This window comes from Aptenodytes forsteri, unplaced genomic scaffold (genome assembly GCF_000699145.1).
Source record: "Aptenodytes forsteri isolate BGI_AS27 unplaced genomic scaffold, ASM69914v1 Scaffold252, whole genome shotgun sequence".
Classification (NCBI taxonomy): Eukaryota; Metazoa; Chordata; class Aves; order Sphenisciformes; family Spheniscidae; genus Aptenodytes; species Aptenodytes forsteri.
Window position 1 is genome coordinate 1335053 of NW_008794281.1, and position 22197 is coordinate 1357249.

General features: G+C 40.8%; 1 protein-coding gene across 1 annotated transcript in view; it reads left to right on the forward strand.

Annotated features, from left to right (window-relative positions):
* ANO1 (anoctamin 1) overlaps positions 1 to 12215 on the forward strand; it is a 49611-nt gene extending 37396 nt beyond the window's left edge. Inside the window, exons 19-24 of the mRNA XM_009286511.2 lie at positions 384 to 529; positions 2020 to 2172; positions 4404 to 4456; positions 6339 to 6523; positions 8354 to 8459; positions 9462 to 12215. Coding sequence (XP_009284786.1) covers positions 384 to 529; positions 2020 to 2172; positions 4404 to 4456; positions 6339 to 6523; positions 8354 to 8459; positions 9462 to 9722 — 904 coding nt within the window. The 3' untranslated portion in view covers positions 9723 to 12215. The remainder of the gene's footprint in view (positions 1 to 383; positions 530 to 2019; positions 2173 to 4403; positions 4457 to 6338; positions 6524 to 8353; positions 8460 to 9461) is intronic.
* The last annotated feature ends 9982 nt before the right edge of the window (positions 12216 to 22197 follow it).

Sequence of the window (22197 nt, forward strand, 5' to 3'; positions counted from 1 at the left end):
AGGAAATTAACTCCATCCCTGCTGAAACCAGGACATTAGGCTACCTGCAAGATTTTTGCAGCAAGCCTGTGTCTGCTGCATTGCAAATACCTGCATCCGCGCTGCAGCTGCATCCAGCAACGCGGACGTCTTTGAAAAGTGTTAGGCAATCTATTGCTTTCCTACTGGTTAGCAAGAGGTGTAATACTGAACGTGTGATTCAGTTATAACCGTGTCTCAGTAGCTGTATACGCTGATCCCTGATACTTTTAGCACAGTGTGGCTCTTGTGCAGTTTTTATGAAAATAGGTATGGAGCTTATTGTGTCTGTTAATGTAAAATAACTGAAGAACGGGCATTGTGACCGGAATGGCACGCTAATGAATCGTTTTCATTTCCCCCAGAAAAATGAAGAAATTTATACGATACATGAAATTAAAGCGTCGGCGTTCTTTAGACCATGAAGAGCACATGAAAAAAAAGCAGCGTTATGAAATGGACTATAACCTGGAGCCTTTCGCTGGACTTACCCCTGAATATATGGAAATGAGTGAGTGAGGTGGAAAGAAGGCATTTTAAACTGTAATTATTCAGAGTAATTGGGATGGAGAGCTGAGGTTTTTGAACTGTAGATTCGGTGGACAGCAGCTATGAGGCATAACTTAATTATTAAAGCGTATAGTCTCGGACTGCAGCATGTTTCAGCCAACCGCTGGCTGCTTCAGGGATGAATTGTGCTCTCTGCTGTTCATGAGCCCTTACTTTAGCACTGTATTTTAGGTATTTTCTTTCAAGCCATGTGACATGTCACTGTCAAGTTTCAAATGCAAATGATTAAACGGCATAAACTTGAGATTGTGAGGCACATTTTATCATCAGTTGCACCCTACATTGGAAATAAGTTACTTAATTCGGATTTGACAATTTCCACTGCATATTCTCACACCAGGTTGTTTCTGTTTTCTGAAATCTGGACTAAATCTGAGAGACATATGTGCCTGTAGACCAGGTTGTACTTGACAGATCACATATAATTTTTTTTTTTTCAAGTAATGTATTATGTTGAGTGAGTGATATGGAAATTAAGCGCTGGATATCAGCTCTACGTTGCTGTGGGTGTACAACTACATTTCTCTTCCTACTTTCAATCTTGGAAAGGCTGAGAACTGTTCGACATAATGCTGTTTGCTACAGTATCAGACGTTCTGGAAGGATCTGTCTTCAAAGAGCAACTTTATTTAGTATTTTAAGGAATGACTAGGCAAAAATAGTGGTAAAGGATAATGAAGTATACGAATACCCAAAATTGGCAGGCCTAGTAAATGCAAAGGCAAATTAGAGTATCTGATGACCTTGACGTTCAGAGTAGTTGAAACAGATTGAAATTTAATGGTACGAACTACGAGGTCATGCTGTCGGTTCCTAAAAATAAGAAAAGATGCAGTTAGTGAGATCAGCATTTGGAAGTAACAGAGGAAGAGGAAGATGGGGCTCTAACAGTACCAGGATGGGTATGACATCAATGCGATGTCCTCATCAAACAAAAGCAAGTATGACCCCAGGTTGTAGGAAGCCCGTTATTGCCAGTAAAGGCAGAGAATCAGTCGTGTCCTTTTCGAAGCCCGTAAGTTCCTGTTCTTCAGAAGAGAAAGCTTCCAGTGGGATTAGCGAGGGCTAAAAACCTGCCGGGTGGAGCATGGCGAGTTTATGTAGAGCTAACGCGGTCGCTGCCGTGATCCCACTCCTTCAGATCACTCCTGTGCCAGCCTCGCCCACGGCAAAATTGTTTTAGGAGCTTCCCCATCCTTCCAGTTCCTTTGCCTTGCCTCAGCAGCCCCGGCTTTTGCAAGAGAGGCAACTGGCCCTCCAATGCCCGAATGGAGCAGCGGTCAGGCAAACCGTGCCTGAGGCAGAAAATGTGGTTTAGTCTCCCAGCAAGTGTCATCTTGTTAGAATTTGGGGGGGTGGCACTGACGAAGTGATGCATGCATTCGATAAATACTGGCCACAGCCATTGAAACGGTTCCTTTTTCTTTTCAGTTATTCAGTTTGGATTTGTAACTTTGTTTGTTGCATCCTTCCCGCTTGCGCCTTTGTTTGCTTTGTTGAACAACATCATTGAAATCCGTCTAGATGCAAAAAAATTTGTTACTGAGCTGAGGAGACCGGTAGCAGTCAGAGCAAAGGATATAGGTAAGTGGACGTTGCTATTGTTATCCCTGTTGTTTATTCCTGGATTGATGGCAGGATATTATTATGCTGAGTGAGTTTCATTAACAGGAAGACATTTATAGGAAAATTCAAAACATTAGACTGTGGCTTAACCGTGAACTGTCATAACATATCGAGGCTTTACTTTTAAAATAGAAGGACTGGAGCTTTAAATTCAGATTAATATTTTATTAAGTAAACAATATCATTTTTCAAATCAAAATGATCAATACAATAGTGAAATCTCTTGCGTGGTTCTGCACATCAACAGTTCTTCCTGGCAATGCAGTTTTCTTGCAGAAGCAAAAATTTCTGCATTTAATAACTCTGGGAATGAGAGGAGACTCAAAAGTCTGTGGGTAAATGTATCCCTTTGTCCCTACTCAGCATGAATGTCGGAAGGGTGAAGCTTGAAAGCTGCAGTGAATCTAGCTGGAGCTGGGCTCTGCGGTTGTACGGTGACAACAGACCGGTCCTCCCCTTGCTGCGGGGGGCCGACAGCTATATGTACATGTAATGAGGAAGCTATTTCTCCCAAATGTTGGTTACTTACGAGTAAAAAGGTCATTAAAATAATTGTTCGTATTACAGAGCCAGTCAGCAAGAGCAGAGAAGTTTATGATCTGTTACCAAACTCGCTGTTCGTTCTGGTATTGTGCAAGCAGAGTTTTTCCTTGGCCTCATCCTCGTGCCCCAGGATCATCCTAGAGTTGAAGAACACATCTTGTTTTGTCACGCTATTGCCTTTACCACGACATAGCTTTCGGGGTGTTTTGTGGCTGGCTCATTTGATGCTGCGGGCTAAGGTTGCTGGTGGAGATGTTAGAGCAGCTGTTGTTAGTTTTTTGGTTGTGGTGGGGTTTTTTGAGGGGTTTTTTTGTTGTTTTTGGGAGGGTGTTAATTGCAATTTATTGCAATTCAATCCCACTTTTGTGGGTGAAAGAACCCCACTTCTTTCAGAGACATGCTGAAGTCAGAGACCATGAGATGGCCACAGACAAACCAGACAAGTTTTTAGGGCAGGCGTCAGCAGAATCAGGAAAGGGAGAAGGTCCCACCTGCTAAAGGCAGTGGGTAACGACTGGCAGCAGACAGGGGTCTATCTCTGCTTCCCCTGATCCTGTCGTATCTTTTCCTGAAGTTCAGTTCTGTACTCTGTCCAGGCCGGCTTGTGTATGCTGTGCCAGAAGACCAAAGCTGTATGAAGTATGAGTTAGCTATCAAGCAAAGGATTCGGCCAGGCCGGAGGAGTCTTCCAGGGATGTCACCCTGTGTAAAGCCTCCTACATCTTCCTTCCTCTTCAGACCCGGAATAGGAGAGTGGCTCATCAGGGCTGTAACCACACGGATCTGGTAGCAGCCCTGGATTTTTCCATCAACACCGAATCTTGCAGTTTGAGTACTTCAGCTAAGGAGAAATTTTCAAGCTGTCACTAATGACGAGGAGACTGTTAGAGAGGCCAGGCACAAGGGTGCGTGACCACGTACGCTAAACCAGCACTTCATGTAGACTTCAGAGAAGCCCTTCCGTGAGGAATGGGATCTGGAGATGGGGAAGGGGCAGAGCTGTGGGACTTCATGCATCATCCTCAGACTAAATCCAGAGGGGTTGAACCTGAGTCAGTGTGGGGTTGGTTGGTATTACATTTTGTATGCACAGAGCCCACGCTGAGAAAACCCCTATCTATACGGTTTCCAGATGCAAATGGAAAAATCCCACCGAGTGGCTCCGCTGGAGCTTTGCTTTCTCGAAACTGAGGTAGGATCAATAGTGATGAGAAAGTGTAGAAACAGATTCAGATCCTTAAAACGGGTAGATCAGTACGTTCTGCACTATGTGTGCGGAGGTTCCAGCTCCCTATCTGTAGCTTTCTCATTCTCCTCAAGCATTTGAGAAGTTTGAAGGAAATTTCGTGATGTTTTTCTTTTCTACCTATGCCAGTATTCCTCTGTCTCACGCTTGCCTTCCTCTTCCTCAAAGAAGCTTTAGCTTAAAACCTCAAAAAAAAAGGTGCCTCAACATAGCTTTGGAAGACAGTCGGGCTCCCTTCGCTTACAGGTCATTAAATTAATCTCTTATAATTTGTTCTTTTTTTATTTGAAATAAAACTCCAGTTTGGCACAGTCATACGTGTTCCTAACACTTAATTAAAATGTAATTTATCTAATTTTAATGACTGGAGCAGCATTTACATGTTTGTCTCCTTCCTTAGGAATCTGGTACAATATCCTCAGAGGTATTGGAAAGCTTGCTGTCATCATAAATGTAAGTAATTTGGCATGAATAAAATTTTAATTCAATAGGCTGGCTTTCCCACTCTGCTCCATTAGTTTTATTTCAGCATAAATCCCTTAAAATCAAGTGAAAGTATATGATTTAGAAATGTTCTGCAATATTAGAGAATCGGATGCAGTGTTTATTTTAAAGTTGTGATAGTAGTAGAAATAATATAAAATATAGTAAGTGGTCATTGCAGCTTTTTTCCAGAATGTTTTCATAAAGCAGTTTTGCCCTTCAAACAAATAAGATCACAGCTGCTTACTTTTGCTCTTTTGAAATACTATCACTAAGATGATGCACTTTTAATTTCAATGCTAAAACCTATGGAGGGTCCGGTAGTCAACTGAGTGTGAGTTAGTTCAGCTCATCAGCGCGCAGTGTCCCTCCACTGAAAATCTGGCATCGAACTGCATTGCTCTCACTCAGCTAGCTCTGAAAAGCCATGAAAATATTTTTCTTTACTTCAACAGTGAACATCCCAGCCCTTAGAAAATTTTAGCACGCCTTAATATATTCATTTATGTACTGCTCTAATATTCTACATGAATAGACGTCCACAACGATCATCCCCACTGCACCCCACCTGGGGAAAGAGGAAACAAAAAGCCAAATGACCTCTCACTCAGCTAGCTCTGAAAAGCCATGAAAATATTTTTCTTTACTTCAACAGTGAACATCCCAGCCCTTAGAAAATTTTAGCACGCCTTAATATATTCATTTATGTACTGCTCTAATATTCTACATGAATAGACGTCCACAACGATCATCCCCACTGCACCCCACCTGGGGAAAGAGGAAACAAAAAGCCAAATGACAAGCTGAAAACATGTTTGCAACGCAGCAAAACAGGGGCCGTGTAGGGCTTACGGCCAGGCGGCCCTGGGCCCTCTCGGGTTTTTCGCCATTATCCAGACTGGAAATCCCTTCGTTTTGCCCACAGGTGTCTGTTGTGCTATGGCCAAACCGGTCTTTTGGTTATTTGGTACGCTGCTTTAATTTGTCTTCGCCGTTTCTCCTCTGTTCCTTTGGAAATAATTTCTCTGTTTTTTTCTTTTTTCTCCCGTGTAGTCTCTCTTCGTCATTACCAGTGTTATTTTTTCCCTCTTTGATCTATGTACTACCCCTCTTTATCATAAAATAACTAAAACATTTTGCACTGTGTTTGTTCCACATGTACATGAGATTTATGCCAGTGAGAATATTTCATAATAATGATAAATGAGAAAGGCTAAAGTCATGAAGAACTCGGCCGAATTGGCTGTCTTGCATTTTCTGTATGGCGTTTTTAGAAAACCTTTTTAAATAACCAAATAAAACGCAATTTTTGTGACCGTAAAAATAAAACTGGGCTCACTCAGTCTGCTCATCCTTTTATTTCGATGGAGTTGAAAACCACATGCAATTAATGGCCTTTTGCAGTGCAATGAGAATTGAAAGAGTCAATTCGCTGTCAGTTGTTTGCAGAACAGAAAAGAACTTGGAAATCCATCAGTTGGACTTTATACAATGCATGAGGGACAAGCTGTGACTGGGGGACGGGAAACAGCGCCGTGTTTTGCTTTCCTCTGGTGCTGGGGGGTACGGCCGCTTCATCCTCTGGGGAGTTCAGGTTGTTATCCACGTAGAAATCTCAGTCGGCGTGGAACTACTCCATCTAATATTCTGCAACTCGGAAGAGTGAGCAGTAAATACTACCTTGTTGCAGCGGTGAATACTCCACTTTTAGGGCCCCGTGGGCTGCAGTCTCCCCCCTTGTTTTCCGAAGCAGCCCCCGAGTTGCGCGAGTTTTGGGCAAGACATACTCGAGTATATTATTAACTTAACCACTGCCTGAATATTGCCCTCACTCTTTGCTCTTATGGCTTAGGCATTTGTGATCTCATTCACATCCGACTTCATTCCACGCCTCGTGTACCTGTATATGTACAGTGAGAATGGCACCATGCATGGCTTCGTGAACCATACACTATCCTCTTTTAATGTCAGCGATTTTCAAGCAGGAACAGCTCCAAACGACCCCATGGATCTTGGCTACGAGGTTCAGATATGCAGGTACTCTCTTGAATGATAACTAATTTTAAGTATTTTCACAGCTGACTAAGAATGGGAGAAATTTTTACGTTCCTGGGGCAGGTCCCTTGTCTGTTCAATACCTTTTTAGCACCTTGGTAGCCTTTTGTATCAGATGGATCCGTTGCCTTGAACGTCTTGGCTTACATATTAAGCATCCACAAAACCTGAATATGAAGTACTGCTTATTTTGGGAAATAGAGATTAGCGTTGTTAAATTCAGTGTTTGTCCGTGCAAAGATTTTTATTATTATGTATTCCCTTTTTCAGGAGAGGAGATAAATAATGATAGACAGCACAGTGATGCTTTAAGGGAACAAAATGATGTTACTCTGATGTCATATTGTTGTATCACATGCTATTGATGTAATGACCATGACTTCACAGCACAGCTCTCTTTTTTTGGCCAGTTTCTGTAGCAATTCCTGATGAGAGTAATAGCACCCTTATCTGCACTGGAACTTAAGACCTACTTAAAGTGTCATCGTACAGGAAATCTGCAACAATTTCTACATATTCTTTTCATTTTTAAAGGAAAATTATTGTTGCATATTTCAGCTTATGAAGCAATGAGGCCAGTGCTGAAATGCATGCTCTGCCTAGGCTTCCTTAGATATGCATCATCTTCAAAACGAATGTTTTAACGCTTAGAACTGGGGACGAAAGCCAAATATCACAGTGCAAGCACTTAGACCAGCAAAACTGAAAGGGGGACAGTGGGGGGAAGAGGAAGAAGAGGAGAACAAGGAGGAAAGAGACACTCCAGGGGAGAAAAAAAAGATGACTTTGGTATACATATACTAAAAAATTACACAAACTGACCAGGAAAAAACCCCGCCTTTATAATCGTATTATTTTTTAATTTGTATTCTTTATAAATTTGAATAGTACAAGTTAATGTGCTGAAATGACTGCTAAACAGAAAAATCACTCTGAGATGAAAGAGAAAACCAACCAAAATTGCATATGTATTAGCTTTGCTTGCTTTTACTTTCTCCTGGTTTCCTTCTGGTGATCCTTGGGCACAGGATAAATGAAGTTGGCAAACATGTTTTTCGCACAGAACTTACAGAACGGAAATGTTAAGTGTCATGGTCCAGTACAAAAATGCCAGGTTTATTTGCTTTCGAGTCACAGCCTCTTTCTTCTTCCCGTCCCATCCCATAATTTCTTCCGTATTCCGGGGATTTTTAAATCATTTGAAAATATGGAACCCTAATTCTTTCAAAATATTGACAGGATGCTGTGGTTTTAAATTTAATGTATTTTTCTCGGTCCCATTTCTAACAAGTTCTTGTTGATTAGCTCACAGATTTTTTTTTTTTTTTTTTTTGTAACCCATAGCTAAGGCAAAATTCTCACCTTCCCTCTATACGGCAAAATTTAGCCGCGTCCTTTTGCTAATCATGAACAAGGAGAACACCACATAGCATAACACACTCTATGGATCCAAGATCAGTATTTTTGTCAGTAAAATTAGTCTGAAAAATATACGGCGGGGTTTTTTTTACCAATCTTAAAAGAAAATAAATTATCCAAGCTGTGCAGTTTACTCCGTCTTTATGCAGAATTGATGTTATTTGTACTAACTGGAGGGTGTTAAGACTGAAGACCTTTAATTTTGAGTAAAACTTGAAGGCTGTGGGAGGCTTTCAGCTGTGTCTTGTTTCTGAGAGGTCAATACAGCGTCATGCTGTAATGGTGAACTTGCTTTTAGACGGTTCAATTCACTGTTCGACTGTTGGGTATTAATACCTCATGGTGCTAAAATTTCTGAATGACGTCACTGATTTACTGAGTCTTCTTTTGCAGATACAAAGATTATCGAGAACCCCCCTGGTCCGAAAACAAGTATGACATTTCAAAGGATTTCTGGGCTGTCCTAGCAGCAAGATTAGCATTTGTGATAGTTTTCCAGGTAGGTTATGCTGCAGGCACTTTTTATATAAGAAAGAAAAAGAGTTACCTTATTTCTTCAGCTACATAAGGCAAGCCACCTTTGGAAATAAGTTATTAGGCCAAAGAAGATACCTTCTTTCTCAGCTGTTTCATGGAAAAGCAAAGAAATTTGCCCATCCTCGTTCACCCTCTTCCTCCCGCCCACCCAGGCCCAGGTATATCCCCAGTGGAAAAATTCATCCCCAGGGATTCCCTGAACTGGTTTGATGCAGAAGCAACTTAATGACCTTAGCGAGCAGCAAAGCACAAGGCTGATACTAACTAGGTCCCACCAATTTCTCCAGTAGGACATCAACAAATTCACTGAAGCGGCATAAATTTCATCCAAACTCATTTCTAGACCTAGCCAAGAAATGAAATTTCCAAAATTTCCCAGTTAATCTCCCATCTGAACAAGAAGGCAAAAGCTTGTAATTTTTCACTAAATGACATTATTCGATCACAACAGTGATGCTGGTAATTGTGTCACGAGTGGTTTAAGTCTGCCTTATCTAAACAACTTGTTTCAAAACTTACTCCCTTTTTTTTGGATAAAATATGTATCTCTTTGTGAAAGACCTCCCTTTCATTGAATCAAGGTTTTTAAATCGGAAACATTTCATTGGAATGTGTTTTACCAACTTTCATCATTTTACCTCTTGCTATTTGCTTCTGCCTTTCTGATGTAAAACTCGTAAGCCATTTATCAATGACAGTATTTCCTTTGGATTTCTAAGTGGCTGTGACGGTATTTGTACATAAATCATAGAGATCTGTGCCTGCCATTTTTCTCTGCTTCCAGCGTGAACAAGAAGTTGAGGTAAGTTTGGCTCAGTATCAGACTTGCGACGTGCAGTTGAGCCCAACTCAAATATTGTCCTTTCTTCATTCTTCCTTCCTAAGTACACCAAAAATGGCCCCTTCCCCTGCAGTCATCCTTTCATTTGACCTTGCTGACATTTTCTCACAATTTCATTTTCAGAACTTGGTCATGTTTATGAGTGACTTTGTTGACTGGATTATCCCAGACATTCCCAAGGACATTAGTCAGCAGATTCATAAAGAGAAAGTTCTCATGGTGGAGGTCTTCATGAGAGAAGAGCAAGGGAAGCTGCAAATGCTGGAAACCTGGAAAGACAAGGACAAGAAAAAAGGTGAAAACTGTAACAATCACAGCCCCAGACTCTCCAGGAGCCACAGTGGGAGCTTGTCCTCCTGCCATTCGTACCCTCTTGATGTATAGAAGAGGAGGGAGTTGGGTATGTCGGGGCATTCCACTGATACGCAAGCCATCGCGTAAAGGGCAGGACTCGATTAATGGACAACCTGGTGCGTGTTGAAGGATGTGCTGCCATTTTGCTCCCATCTTTGTGAGAAACGCCCTTCTTACAAATATGGAGGACCACGTTCTATTTCTGATAATGTTGTTTTTTCTTTTGCACAAGCTCAGTAATGCAGGGAATTTTTATATTTCATCGATAGATAACACTATTGACGGTGTGCATTAATAAATGCAGGTACTTAGTACGTCCTGGTAGAGATATTCTCTGAGAATTTGACCTTAGCCTATTAATTAACTAACTAAATAAAGGTAAATTTTAAGTAATAATAATACTACTAATTTAAAATATTTTTGGAACCCCAGGCTTGAAGGTCCGTGGGGTAACTAGATAACGTATATGCAAAATCAGCTGTAGAGTGTGCCCTGGTATTCCTTTTGGCAGGAGAGAAACCACGTGAAGCCTACCAGACTGACCTGCTTTCCAAGATAGGGTTTAGCTCTGCTGGCAGGCATCTGTGTTTGAACCTGCAGGTCTGAAACAAGCAGAGCTCCCGCTGAGCTTTGGAGTCAGACAGGTGCGTGGGGCACTTGTGGCAATCTGCTGTGCACCCGAGACCTTCACCGGGGCACTGCTCTCTTCAGAAACATCAGAAAAGTGAATCTGGAAAAGTTCTTTTTTACCAACGAACGACTGATGTGGATGAAGCTACCTCAGTGCCCCAGGCTGCTTCAGCTGTGTTTGTGCAGTCCCCCAGCAGCTCCTCGCTCATGGCCAGGCAGCAGCAGCACAATTTCGGAGATCCTCCCAGCAGGTAGACGATCACAGAGCATTTTGTTAAATGCCCTGAATTAACGAGCACACGTAGAGCTCCAGTGACTCACACTGCCCTGCCTAGTACTCGGACACTGTTGTTGCTGAGGAAATTCCCTTTTCCCCGTTGTTTTAGCACATCCCTTTCTTAGCCAGGTTTTTCTCTGTAGCCCTCTATCCTCTGCAGGAGAAAGGAGTCTGCACCCGTTTTTCACAGCCAGTTGCTCCCGCAGACTTTCTGCTGTTGGATGGCAGTTCCCAGAGGTTGTGCCGGAGGAGTAAATCCAAACCATGTCCCACTTACTGTCTTCAGTGGAAGTTTTGCCTGCACTGGGGCTACAGGACCAGACATTCAGTTAGTTACAGGACTTCTCTTGTGTCTTAAAATACTCTATCTTTTATACAAGGAGCTTCCTTAAAATATAAGTCTAAAATCCTTACTTACGAAGCCTAGCTAAATCCCATCAGTACGACTCTTTTTAAGCATAGTACATTTTAGTTTTGCTTTGTCAAACGATAAACTGCACTTCCAAATAATATTGGTGCAATTAACCTCATTTCTTTTATTGCTTTGTCTTGTCCATGGCACTTGCATTACAAATATAAAACTGAAAAATAAAATAAAAATGAAAGATTTCTTTAAAGTCTAACTACTGTATGGTTTGTTACAAAACCAAACGTCAAAAGACTGTTTTCAAGAGAGGTTAGTTATTTCTTTTTTCCTTTTCTTTTTTCTTTGCCAAACTAATTTAAAGATTAATGCTAGAACTTAAAAAAAAATGCCATATTTAGCTTTTGATATATTTATTTGTTTTAAAGTATGTGGTAAACTTGATATTTTTCTGTAGTCTGTCCAAAGAAGGTACCAGAAAAGAAATTATGTGGAAGAAAAAAAAAAGATATTAACCAAATATTCTTGAAGCTTATTTAAAATATTGATCCAACCAAAGATTTTTATTAATAAAGGGCTTATATTTTGTTAACTCTTGTTTCTGTTGTATTTTGACTTGCAGGAATGTCACTATTTTTAAAATTTGTAACTTCTGATAGCTTACTACTGTAGGGCCAAATCCTGCCTGATTTATTCACACAATAAGCATTACGCCTGGTAGTTAAGCGTTTACCAGATCAGGCCCACTGACTGCAATAGGACTGTGAGTGGGAATCAATCAAGCAGAATTCTGCCCGTACATCTCGTTGAAAAAGTGTTCTTCCTCTCATTCCTTGGTATTTCTTGGATCTTCCAAAAGATCCAGAAGAAAGCCAAACATGAACTACCTGTTCTGAAGAGAAATCTTAGGGGAACTTCCTCGGAGGGAATTTCATCTGTAAATACTTACCCGAAAGTATTCCCAACTTAATACTGACATTCCTGTAAATGGTAGAACTATATCCTGAACACATACTTAGCAGAAGTTTTCATTATTTGCTGAAATCATGAAATAGTAACAGTTGCTTATACTTTCTTTTGTACAGTAAACTGTTTGAAATGGAATTTTGTATATAAAAACTGTATTACTACATAGATAACTATAAAACTCTTTCATGGAATCATTTTTTAAGAAAAGCAAATATATACTAAATCTGTTTTAGTTCCGTTTTTTTTTTCTTTGAACACTTATTTGAAATAAACTTAAATATGCAAGAGTTTCCTCTGTGGGACAGGTTCTGTTCCCAATCCTCCTTGTGCTCCGAGTGTGCAACTATGAGTACCGTTAGATTTGAGAAACACAGTAATTCGTGTTACAGTTTGCCTAAAACGGGATCTGCGATGCCCTTTCCAGTGCTCCTTGTGTGCTCAGACAGCAGAGGCCAGAACTGAGATTTGTCTGCAGGTATTGACTACTTCATTTACAGACATCTTCCTAACAACGTAGAAGGTAAATCTTGTATTCTAACTGCTTTAGATACCCACTTTGAGATTAAATGAATCCCACCTAAGACGCATCTGTTTCCATGAGCACAAAGGCAGGTTTGGCTTCCAGCACAGACGTAGACGGCTGCACCATCGACACTCAATATTAAGTGACAGATCTTATCCTGGGAGCTTTAATTTTCTTCTGACTTTAGTCTTAGGCATTTAGCAGAACGTAACGTGTAAGAGCTTTCACTAAGACATTTGAAATGGGCTCGTAACGAGGAAGAATGCTATTTGGTTTCTTCATTTAAATTGAAAAATGTATTCATTATTAAGAAAAGAATGGAATGGTAAAACTAAAGGAATGAAACTTGGGGATTTCTTTGACTATGTCTTGCGGAATTCAGCTCTGAAGGGAAGTAGCTGAGGAAGCAGAATGGCTACACTGTGTATGTCACATTTTTACTGCCTCGTGGGACCTGTACAAGCAAAGCTGGGCTCAGAACCTGACTTGCTGTTTCCAATTTTTTCTCCTTCTCCCATTTAACTGTTCTGTGAGAAGGCAAAGCATGAGGCTTCATACCAATTCTCCCTTTCTAGCCAGAAAACGTTAATGCTCGCTCTAATGAAATCTAGTTAGAAGGTAGGAATTCAGTTCTGAGATAATGGATATAAAAACCAGAAGCAGGTAAATCGCTGCCTAGTTGGTAACTGGTTTGGTTTTGTCAGCTCTTAAAGACAAAATAGTAGATACGAGCTCATTAGAGATAAGATGATGCCTTCCAGAAAGAGATGTGCACTGCGGTTGTGGTACTTTTCATGGAAGTGTTTTTTCATACTTGTGACACAAGTAGAAACAAGTTTTGGTTTTGCCAATAGCACATTTGAGGCGGGATTACGCTAATAAGGATTCACTGGAAGAGGGGAAAAAAAAGAAATTTAATACAGAGAAGCAGGGATCTGGAGGTGACCAAGAAATAACTGAACATACCTCGACGTGACGCACAGCTACCATATGGGCCAGGTTTGACGAAAGATAGCAGTATTTGTATTCATACAAATACAGCTGAATTCTGTACTGATTTGACAGTATCTCCACGACGTGCATTCAGCCTGCTCTTGGCATGCTTCTGCCACAAAATTGTAAGTACAAAACCCCATTTCCCAGCCCCGCTTTGATCAAAGGAAAAAAAAAAAAAAGCCAAAACCCAATGTATTAATGTATTGAATGGGAAAATCATTATACTGGTTTACTAGTCCAAGAGCAAATGCAGACAATAGTAGGAAAGATTACGGCTGGAAGTGGCTGTGTAGACCATTTTGAACCATGGCTAAAACACGCTGTTTGCTTTTTGCTCCCCGAAGTTTGTGGCAAAGACACAAGTTCAGTTGGTGCATCTGAGGAGGAAATCATACCCACCCTATTGTGTTGACAGTACGAGTCTGAATCTTCTGGATTTCCATGTCATTGTGTTTCTAAGATACTGTCTTACAAATATTTTGCAGTCTTAAATAGCTTAAGGGTGAATAAGCCTGAAGTCAAAGCACAGACACATTTCTATTTTTAAACCCTTAGTGTTCTCTGGTCCGGAGCTGTTAATGATCTTTTTGGCTGTTGCGATTTCCAATAAGCAATAATAAAACAATTTACTTTTCATCTTGTTACCTCAGGAGTCTGAACTCTCCTGAAGTTTCGTAGATCACTTGAGTCCATTTATATTTTCCTGTGAAGTTTTCGGAGTAAAAAACTCTTTTTCCTTTTGCCCCTGAAGAAACCGTGTCCTAAAATTTATATGGATTCCATTCAAACTCTGGTTCAATTCTTTTCACGTTTGAGTACTATTTATTCCGTGACCAAACACAATATGCCATTTTTAGTACAGCAAAGAAAAACCAAAGTTCTTTTTTTAACCTCCTCCTTTTTTTAGCCCAACAGGCCTTTCTGAAGAAGAAACTAACTATTAATGTGGCTTCTTTTTAATTTTAAGCTCTTTCCTTAATTTTTAATACCATGCATGCCGCCTGATTTGAGGCCATCTGAAGCCAAAGAAAATATTTCCTTTGAGTCCCTTTGACTGCAGCGCACTTTGCATGAGGCTAAGCATTGCTTATTGAACGATTGGTTCCACTTACAATAAAAATTCATGACACTTACTCTATGGTACTTTCAGAACCCAGAATGCCAGCTAGAGCCAAAATATATTGATGCAGATGAGTTGTGCAAGCAGTAGAGTTCTGCACACTGTTGAGTTAGTTTCCACGAGGTAAAGGGCTCAGAAAATCAAAGGCATGACACAGTCATGTGAACTTAGTTACACAAGTTTGAAGGTTTTGAGGTCATAGCTTTCATCTTGCTTAGTACCACCTGTGTGAGAAAATTCATGCCAAAATGGGAAATGCATCCATCACAATGCTCATGAGAAAAAGAATCAAAACACAAAATATTTAGCAGGGTGCTTGTGCTGAACAAACTTAAAAGCGTAACCAAGTCCGTTTTTCAGAGCAAGAGTCAAATGCGGGTAGTTAATCAATCTTTCTTAGAGCAGAAGAAAAGGTTATTCCTTATTTTTATTTCTAAATTAAAAAAGAGTGGCCATCTTCGCCAGTTGAAATATATGAGATGGAGTCTAGGGAAAAGGTGCAAAAAGGGAAGGGAGGAAGAAAAGGCTTTTGATTGATGTTCTCGGATCCAAGTTAGCTGGCAGGTCGGCCACAGAAGTTGTTTTGCTGGAAAGAGAATCGCATCCTAAGGCGAGGCCATCTTGTAGGTAGGTTATCAGGTAGCCTTTGCCAATGTTTTTGTAGTGAGGTGCAATCTCATCCTGCCAAGCGGTACAATACTGTTGATCTTGTGTTCAGATGAAAGCTGGAAGGCTTTAGTCCTTTGGAAGGAAATGGATGAAAACAGAGTAAGAAAGGGAAGACCTCTCCAGCATCAGTGAGGCCTTGGTGACTATGCCTTCTCCACTGACATACTGAATTGCAAATAATACCATGATCCTCGGCAACTGAAAATAACCAGTTCCTCTAGGAACACACTTATTTTTAACGTTGACCAGAACGATTTATAAACTCTCACACAGCTTCCAACGTTGAAGTCGGGTCCCAGTTGGTACAAGCCCTTTGGTTCTGTAGCAGGTAAGTGTCTCAAGCCCCAAAGACGATGTGCAGGTAAGTGGCTGATGTGCTTGTGCTGCCCGCTTTGAACCGAGACGGCAGCGTTGCGTCATCGTGGCACGGTGCTCACAAGGATGGAATTCCCATCTGCCTTGGTAGGAGCATGTAATTAGATGAGCAGCTCACATTTCTTAATGTATTAATCTTCAAAATACATCTGTAGGTAAAGAAGGTAGGTAATTACAAGTAATTAGCCATCAAGTGGGAAAGTAATAAATCTTAGCAGGCTAGACTACTCCAGGTGTACTGCATGACCTCTCCGGTCAGCAAGAGACGGTGTGCATAATGAAACAGCTCTGCAATCTGGTAGATTCTGGGCCACACTCCTAGAGTTATTTAGGTATTATACTCTACTCAGGCACTGGTGGGAGCGGGAGGGAGTTGGGAGCAGGGAAGGAACAGTGAAAGTCCTGAGAGTAAATTAACGTGAATTTCAGCTACATCTTCTTCCTGGCTGCAAAGAGTGAAAGAAGTAAAACCGAGAGTCAGTTCTGAAATTCTACTAAACCTCTTCGCTTTTGTCTTTTTGAATTTTACTTCTGAAACCAAATTTCTCCGCAACTTTATGATGCTTGTCTTTTAGCTCTGACCAAAGAGAGCTGTAGAGCTAAGCTGGTAGTCATTTCTGGGTCTTCTTGTGGGTAAGAAATGACAGTTAATCACTTCCAGGTTCAGGTACTTGGCAAAGATGTAAGACAGGCTACTTCTGCTTTAAAAAGCCTCACTTCATAATTGCTGAATAACAGCAAAGCCGTATGTTTATATGTATATTTGAGAGACAAGAGAGGGTGAGCTTGGGTCTGATCTTATGTTGCAAGTCATTTAATTTCGGTGGTATCTCTGAACAAGAACTTCTCAAGAAAAAAGAAAATGCAGTACGTGAATTTTTTGAGGGTAGGCAGACAACGCTGTGGCGTGTGTAGCTTCCTTCTTCTGTAGTACACAGACTGTAAGGAAAATATATAAATGCTTCCAAGAATCGAGGGGGATGATGAAACCAGATTTGCTTTCTTGTTTATTATATCTAAATCCCTATGAGTAACTAACCTAGTCATATCCTGTGTCACTTAACGGTTGCATAAAACTATTCACTTTTTAAAAGGAAATGAGCGCTCCAGATAATAACTGTATTATGTTCGAGCAGACAAGGCACTCCCTCTCTAATCAGATTTGAAAAAAACCTTACACCTTCCAACTTCAATGACGGTGAGATAATGACTCAGACGGAAAATACTGTATGGGCACATTCTTGAAGGGAAGAACAAAAATCCACTGATTTTTCCTCTAACGGGTAATTCTATTGCCAGTCACAGGTATCTAAGGTAATACTTGTTTTTAGGAAATGTATCCCCCGCCTTGGTTTCTCATTATCTCCAGTCACTGTAGTGAGCTCACAACACCTGAGTTTAACTCAGAAATCAAGCAAGTGTGGCCAGGCTCATTCATATATATTTATTAAAGTGAAATTTTAGTAACTCAGGGAGACATTTAGAGGCCAAGATATTTTCTGGTCGGTGACAAGGCCATTCTGCAGGCTGGATGCAAAGACATGGTTAGATTTTTCACACCATTTTCATGACAATGACCAGGTCCAAAGCAGAGTCTGTCAATGCAGAAGAGATTAGAGCTGGAATATTCACAGGCAAAAAAAAATCCCTGCCGCTACTTTTTCACCTGCAATGCTGTGTAGCAGGCAATTGAGTGCTGCTGTACTCAGTAAGGAAAGGGGAAGAAAACCCTTTTCCTTAGGTGGGAGGATGAAGTCCTGTGGTGTAGGACTATTTGCACGCTTGTAAGAAATACTTTGAAGTGGTGCAAACTAATGCAAAATTGATCCATTTTCTGGAAAATAATTAATTTTAAGTTATCGTAACCTTTTTTATAGCTGCTCAGAATATTGTATTTTCCAATGCAAAAAAGGAGACCGAAGAAAAACACCTCCATTTATTTTCTATCCAAGAAATTAAATCTTAATGTGTAAGTATTTACCTTTTCATGTTTTTATTGGGCTTGGGAACTGGCAATACAGCAGCTCAGGAAAACAAAGAACAAATTTATATACTCTTCAGAAATTAATTAGTATTGGCATTCAAGCCTGGCAATCAGAACCACTGGATTATTTCTCTGGATGAATAGCAGCTTCCAGTTTGCATCGTTAACTTCCTTTGCTTCGATCTCAACCAGGCACAGAGCCCACCACTGCGCAACGGGGCACGGTCCCCAGTACGGCTTTGAGAGTCAACGGGTCGGAGCGAGCGTTGGACTCACAAATGACTTAAGTACAGTGGCTCTTCACCACCCTAAGGGAGATACTTTGCCTCCAGACCCACGCCAGTACCTCTGTGCGGCACTGCGGGCGACAGGCATGTGGACATGCCTCGGCATAAGTTTGCATGAGATTTGGCATCTCTGTATCACATTCTGCTGTAGGTTTATCTTCAGGAGGAAATTGCTCAGAATAGCTGCCTCACATGGCGATTCTAAGGTAACCCTCAGAGAGCGGACACTTCCAATGCTCTACAGGTCAGCTTAGTCCAGTTCCACCAGGGACTGAATAGAATAGAAATAGAAAGGGCCCAAAAAGAGATCTAGTGATCATTCACTACTATTTGGGGAGGTTTTTTATTTCCTCCCCGGCTTATTTCACAATGACATTCCTGTGCAGACAACCCTCGTTTCCTGTTTTCTCTGTTCTTCTGTTTTTCCAAGTGCAAAATTGATGTTGCAGAGCTTAAGTAATGAATATGGTTCAGAGGAATGAAATGTGCTGGTCTAATATATACACATAGCTCTATTGACATGTGAAATGGTTGTCTGAATGATTTCATACTTACATGGTATGATGAAAATTCAGTACAAAAATAGGTAAAAAGTCAAATCGGAGGTTTTTAGCTGGAGAATATAAACAAAAGTCTACAATTTACCCTTCCCCTAAAGTTAAACTAACTTCTTCTGCCAACAATAACACAACAGAACTATATCAACAGAATTATATCAACACTTCCCCTGTTTCAATATTAAGTTCAAGCATCTGTTAACAACTTATTGCTTGTTGTTGTTGTTACTTGGCCAGATCTTTTATCTGTATACAACCTATTTGTGCCGGAGTTCACTTTCTTCTCAATACTTATTTGCTTTTCCCACACTCCGCTTCTAATTTTCTCTCTTTCAACCCACAATAATTTAACCTTTCTTATAGGCCTTTTTGCCATGGACAGTTTTCTTCTAGGATCCTAAGTCTCTTCACAAATAGTTTCTTTACTAGAGCACTTCTTTCTACGCTAGATGTTACAGCAACAGAGGTAATATCTGACAAAAGAAACACGGACGGATCAATTCATTCACAAAAGAAAGTGCAGAAACTGTCTTTTCTTTGCTGAAAACATGCATTTTAGGATTTTGCAAACAATGGATGAGAGGCGTGGAATAAGTATATTGAGAAATTTTATGGAAATCAGTTTATTCACCGTGAGAGTAAAAAAGCAAGCAAGCAAGCAAACAAAAAACCTGTTACTGCCCAATTCAACCAGTAGGGAGGGGGTTGCATTTTTTTAATACCACTCTTATCTTGAAGACAACATGAAAAACTGAGATGCTCCTAATTCCCTTGAGAGAGAACGGCAGTTGTAATAAAAGAAGTGTACAATTGACTGGACCTCAAAAGAGAAACAGTTTCTCAGCACTGAGACAGGATTAAATATATCTAGTCTATGACAAGAAGTCTGTCCAACCTGTGTCTCAGAACTGTCAGGGATGAGAATTTTAAATTTGCCCTGGGTTATTTGTTAATGAATTGTCTGATAAGTTAGAAAAGTTATCAAAGCCGCTTCATTTAAAAACACTGTAGTGCTTAAATACTCCAGTTTCTATGGACTCAGGCAACTTGAAACTGCATCCCATCATGCTTCTCATTCCTCAGTCAAAAAGGCAAGAGTACTCCCCTCTCTAGCTGCGGGGCTTTTGAAAGCATCGTGCAGTCCACTCGGAGGGTGTGCATCGGCATATAGATTTCTCTTATCACGACAGAATGCTTTGAATTGTGACGCCACCTCCACTGTATGCAATTAGCCTTTTTGCTTCCACTTGCTAATAAAAGAAACAAATACCCCTTTGACAATTCTACCTCCCCCTTGACGATCAGCCCAGCCAGTCTAACAAGTACCATTAAGCAGCTTGCAAAGAAACAGCAGTAGGCCAGCAAGCTCTCCTTGACTTGAAGACACCTATTGACTACCTCTTCATCCTGCATGTTATTTAAAGCAACTACACCATCAAGTCTGTCAAGATACAGTCCTGATCCACCGAGTCTTTCACCTCTCTCTGCTCTGTAAAACCAGACAGGAGTTCCTACAGAAGCACATCCTTTGCAGCTTACGAGCCCGGGAGCAGAGCTTTACCCTCATACAACAGGACTGAACTAACAGCAGTGATTTAAGCTTTAAACATATCAAAGGTAAGCAAAGTACGTATGAAGCAGCAGATATGTAGCTCAGAACAAAAGCAAAGAAGAAAAATACATGTATTAACACTGGAAACTCTACCGGTGTGTGCAGCCCTCGCTGTGGGCCTCAGAAAGGAGAGAGATTTCTTTGAATATCTGCATTACTATCTCTGATTGGACTATGCCATGTACTGTGCTGAAGTAGCTGTGTTGCAACCAGCATCGGAAATAGCTAGATTAAAACTAGTTCTGGTGTGTCAACAGCATGCTGCAAGCACATCCCTTGTTACAGAAAAGGGGCTGGCTGAAAAGAGAAGACAAGCTCTTAGTATTTACAGAAAGCTTATTTGTCATATCAAGAGTAAGTTGCTTGACAGTAATAGAGAAAACAGTCATCAAAGGTGGACTCAGCAACTCGTATACTTGTTAATGAGCACTAATAGCAAATCAGATTACATCAGAGGGACTGCAGCACCTGCAGAAACTGCCAGACATTTCCACAGCCCCATACCAGATCAGAGTACGCTGCAAGAGCAAAGAGGAGGGATCAGCCAGAAATGTAGACTGCCTTGGCTAGAAAACACAAAGCATCTTCCAAAGTTTCCATGCAAACACATCTCAGACACCTGTGGTTCAGCACAGCTGCATACGTTTTACCAAAACGTTTACCGTTCAGGGCACGTGGATTAATATACCGCTTTTTAAAGCAGCTGTTTAATAAGCCATGAACCCTCCCAAGCAACCTTTCAGCCACCCCACGTTTATTCACGCAACATGACGGTGCACGGACCCCACGAAGGGCAGCCACGCGCTTCGCCATTTCGTGTCCACAGGCTCTAAATGGGTGTTTGTTGCCTGAATGTCCTGGTGACTGACACCTCACTGAAGGCGCGGCAGAAATGAATCTTTCTTTGCTCTCTTTGCCCTGCTCCTCCAGCTAAGACCATGAAGTCAAGAGGCTCAGCCTGAAACACTCCCAGGCTTCGAGCTCCCTCTGCAGTATTTTGCAAGGAATCGTCTTGCCTCAAGAAACCTCTAAATTATTTGGTTAGGAACGGGATCATTCATAGCACTTAAATTTCTGGGAAACTTCCACTGAAATCTGAGCTGGCCTAATAAATCATTTCTATTAAATTTTATTCTGATGTGGAGCGGTTATGATCTGTTGACCTTGGCAAATACTTTCTTTGCTAAAGCCCCGTGAACTGCTTTCAAAGGAAATAACTGGAGGAAAGCAAGTTGCTTGGGTATTTTCATCTGTGAATGTGTCAAAGTACAGTTAACGGGTCAGATTCAGACATAATAAAAGGGACTACTAAATCACTATGCCAGGCATTAGGAGTAAGTTTAAAAGCATTTAAGCGATGATTTATATCTTAATTAAATGATGATTTGTATCTTTTAGTTCCAGATTTAGACTCCCTTAGAATTACACTGACGTATGCAATTGCTTTCACACCTCCTGGTACATCGGTGCTGAATCTGGCCGCTAAGTTCCTAAGAACCTATTAAAATCTCAGCTGATGTTGCTTTCAATTGCATGGCAAGGGATAGAGACTAAAGATATAAATTACGCTGATTTAGACTTCCTTCACGTAGACTTGCCTTTGAATTCAGCCAGCTGCCATCACCAGGCACAAACTATGCACCATGTGATTTGGTTCCTCCTGTTTTGTAGAGTCATCTTCCTTGGCAAAATTAAAATGAGATTTTTATTTAACTGGATGTTATACTATTTATATTGTTACTAGGGCTTACATCTGCTTTCTAAATTAACCCACATGCTGCAAATATATTTCTCCTTGGCATTACACTACCCTTTTTATTAATCTTCTTTCTTTCAGTTTAAAGTACATTCAGGGCTGCAGAAAGAAAATGCATCTCCCAACCCAGGCACATCTCATCCCAGCTCAAATTCTTAGTGCCAATTCCCCTCGCCACTTACTTTACCATGAGACCCTGCAACAGGTTAATTTCCTCCAATTTGCAGCATTTAGGGACTACACAAAAATCTCTTTTAAACAGGTTTAATATTTCATCTGAGAGACTGGGAGTAATACGCACGTTAGCTGTTTTATAAAGTTGGCATGGTTAGATGACCTGTCATTTTTCCTGGATGAGGAACATAAGGGGGCGGGGTGGGGGGGGG